We start from the raw sequence: 3,285 nt of genomic DNA, 5'->3' as shown, positions 1-3,285 counted from the left end.
GTATAAAATCCCAAGAATAAAATGAAACAATAGTAATTTACAAAAAAATAAAACTAAACAAAAAACAACATCAAATCCTTCTCAAACAACAATTCATATAGATACACATTATGCTATTTTATATTTCCCCAAGGTTTCATTAGAACCCATTCAGTCATTTGAAAGATATTTTGCTAAAAGACAGAACTGTAAATAAGTTATGGCAGAATATATGTTGGGGGCTCCCCCTCAGCTACAACCACACTGTTAATATCTATAAAACTGACTGAGTTTTAGCTGTTTTTAGGTTAAAAGCTAAAGTGGGTTAGCTGCAGTAGCAGCCATCTGTAGCCCTCTAAGGTCTGGGGTCTAAATGTCCATTTTGGCTCATTTTGAATTTACCTGTATATTTTCATCTTAAAAACTATTCACCTTGCCTTGTTTGGTATCATTATTTTYAGCACARCCATAATGTTGACTGTTCCGTTATCCCGTCTCCAAAACACACTCATGTTCTCTTACAAGTGTACGGACAAACTTTTTTTATTGGTTGCTTTGGAAATGTGGTGCATTTCAGGAAATCAGAAAAATGGATGTCATGTTAAATTCAAGCACTTCCTGGGCACAAAACGTTCACTGAATGCGCAGCAAATGCATAAAAAATGATCAAAATTATGGCAAAAATGATTGATCATAAATCTGGTTTTATTTGGAATTAAATAAAATAAAAACAAGTTAAACCCACTATTTTAAAAGAGTATGAGGTCTCTGCTGTCCAACCCAGCTGAAACGAGCACTCAGCCTGCTGCCATTTTTGTCGCATTARCCCTTAAATGTGTCATGTCARTTMCCGCTCTGGAGTGGGCTTGGACCYCAGAGGGTTGTTCAGTTAATCAGCTGTAGATACATTCACTAATTACATTATACAAGTTTTAACAAAGCTGCACAGACAAAAGACAAAAGGTTATAAATAAAATGAGGTGAAGTTTTGTTAGCAGTCTGAAATAAAATCAACATACTTTTTTTTATTTTTCAGGGAAGATGCAAATTCACGTCTTTGTTTCCGTCCCTGCCACCATTGATTTATGATTTCTGTTTAGTAACGTCTTTATGCAGTTAATTTGCTTGCTGCCTTTTTTGCAGATTCAGCTCATGTAAACTTCTGTTCAGCAGGAAAGGTGCATAACGCTGAGTAATTATTTCCTGAGTATCTGTCAGAGCAAACACTGTGAGGGGGGATTTTATGGTTTTTGCATGATTTTTCTTCACCTTTTTGTCCATTTTTTTTGCATAGTGTGAGACCACAACTCTTCCTTTTTGAGATGCGCAGTGCCACTTTGCTTCTCATGCATGCCTGCTTGTAGCTTCCTGCTGCTTGTCTGAMCCACTGAATGCTCCACCATGCTCGTTTGTGGACATGGCTCCTCCCGCTGTAGGACTTTTAAAAATTTCTTCTGAGGTAAGAAAAATAGTCACATCAGAGCTGACCTCTGCATTTTTGGGAAAGTCATGCACATTGAACACATTCAGTTTCACATTATCAGAATTTAAAATGAAAACTGTGCWAAAATAATAAAGCCCCATGCATGAAACCTTTCTCCTTTTTCGCTCGTTCTGTGTAGTCGGAAGGCCAGYATGAAGGACAAGGTGTTTCCCAGTCCTTCCAAAACTCCCATGGTTAAGGGGAAGGCTCTCTCTCCGGGGGCGGAGGATGGGGCCGACGCGAKTCCCAGCAAGGTCTCCAAGAGCGGGAGCTTCAACGAGAAGAACCGAGGGCAGAAGCACTCCCTCAAAGTCCGGGGCAGCACCTCGCGCCAAAACTCAGATGGTAAAAATAAAAAATAAAAAAAATGCACAAGCTAAGCAAAAATCAGCATCAGAGGTTTGATTGTGCATCATTTTCACTGATATTGTGAATATGCTTTGTAACACTTGCAACTTTGCAACTTCCAATTCAAAGAAACATCAGCTGAGTTCAGATATACTCTCACCGGCTGTATTTTAGGTACACCTTATGGACCTGTTTTGCTTTGATAATTCTTTGTGACAAAACTTCAACAAAGTGTTGGGAACACTTCTCAGAGATTTTAGTTCATATTGACATAATGGTGTCTTGCGGCTGCTGCAGATTTATCAGTTCATGGTGTGAATCAGTCGTTCCATCAGGTGACTGAGTTCAGTGAGTTTGGTCCAGGTTGGGTGAGCCTGCATGATTTGTAGCCTCAGTTTCTTAGTTTTTTGTTGCCAGGAATGAACACAGTGTGGTCTTCTCCTGTGGGGAGACATCTGCTTCATGGTTGTTCTGCATTCAGAGATGAGCATACCTTGTTTGTAGCAAAGGTTATTTAAACTATTTTCCATCACCTCCAGCCAGTCTGCCTGCTCTCCTCTGACCTCTGACACCAAGAAGGCATTTCTGTCCACACAACTGCCGCTCACTAGAAAWTTTTCTGTTTTTCATTCTATCTGAAATAGTTGTGTGTGAAAATCACAACTTTCTGAAATATTCACACAAACAACCACAACATGTTCAAAGCCACTTAAATCCCCCTTTCTCCATGTTGTGATGCTCTGTTTGTATGGAGGACTGAAACTGTCACAATTAAAATAAAAGCATAAATATACAAATGGACCAATAAATACATAAATACACTTCTAATGCACCAATTAAATAAAAAATGAGAACTTTACCTTTTTATAATTTATTTAACTTTATTTTTCCAGGTTAGTTCTAATAAATTATATATTTTAGCACATAATTTACATTTTACTGTTTGTTTTTCTTTTTACTTATACATGCATTTATTTCTTTTACTTATACATGCATTTATTTCTTTCACTTGTACATGCATTTATGTCTCTCTCTTACCTTATGTATTTATGCCTCATTATGCAAATAAGGCGGGCAGTCCTTCCTGGGTCAGCTCCTCTCTTATTGGTTAACAGACAGGAAGGAGCAGTATCCATGTGCAGATCTACTGTACATGCTTATACTGCCACAGTTAAACTCAAAGTTTAAAGTTTAGTTTAAAACAAAGGCAAGGAGAAAAACACTTATCTGTGCAAGACCAATAGGAGAGGAAGTAACCCAGGAGGGACCACCCGCCTTATTTGCATAATGAGGCAGAAATGCATAAGATAAAGTGAAAACAGGAGAAAGGAAAATGTAAAAGCAACACATCAACATAAAAGACTTAAATAATGTAAAAAAGAATATGAAAATAGTTCAAAATAAAAATTTAAGAGGCACAAATGCATGTACAAGTAAAAAATCTATCTATCTGTCTATATATATATATATATATA

The 3,285-nt window shown here is 37.3% G+C and overlaps 1 protein-coding gene across 5 annotated transcripts in view; it reads left to right on the top strand.

Moving 5' to 3' along the window:
- Nucleotides 1–3,285, top strand: part of LOC106522390 (potassium voltage-gated channel subfamily KQT member 2) — a 35,112-nt gene that overhangs the window by 21,101 nt on the left and 10,726 nt on the right. For 3 of the 5 annotated variants that reach the window (XM_014015374.1, XM_014015375.1, XM_014015376.1), the window contains exon 12: nucleotides 1,602–1,807. In XM_014015374.1, coding sequence (XP_013870828.1) covers nucleotides 1,602–1,807 — 206 coding nt within the window. Of the gene's footprint in view, nucleotides 1–1,273; nucleotides 1,433–1,601; nucleotides 1,808–3,285 lie in introns of those variants that run through there. The other 2 variants (XM_014015378.1, XM_014015377.1) reach the window with 1 other exon arrangement.

Source organism: Austrofundulus limnaeus, unplaced genomic scaffold (genome assembly GCF_001266775.1).
Source record: "Austrofundulus limnaeus strain Quisiro unplaced genomic scaffold, Austrofundulus_limnaeus-1.0 Scaffold128, whole genome shotgun sequence".
NCBI classification, from domain to species: Eukaryota; Metazoa; Chordata; class Actinopteri; order Cyprinodontiformes; family Rivulidae; genus Austrofundulus; species Austrofundulus limnaeus.
The sequence above is the reverse complement of the archived record's forward strand: the minus strand, read 5'-3'. Positions and strand labels throughout refer to the sequence as shown.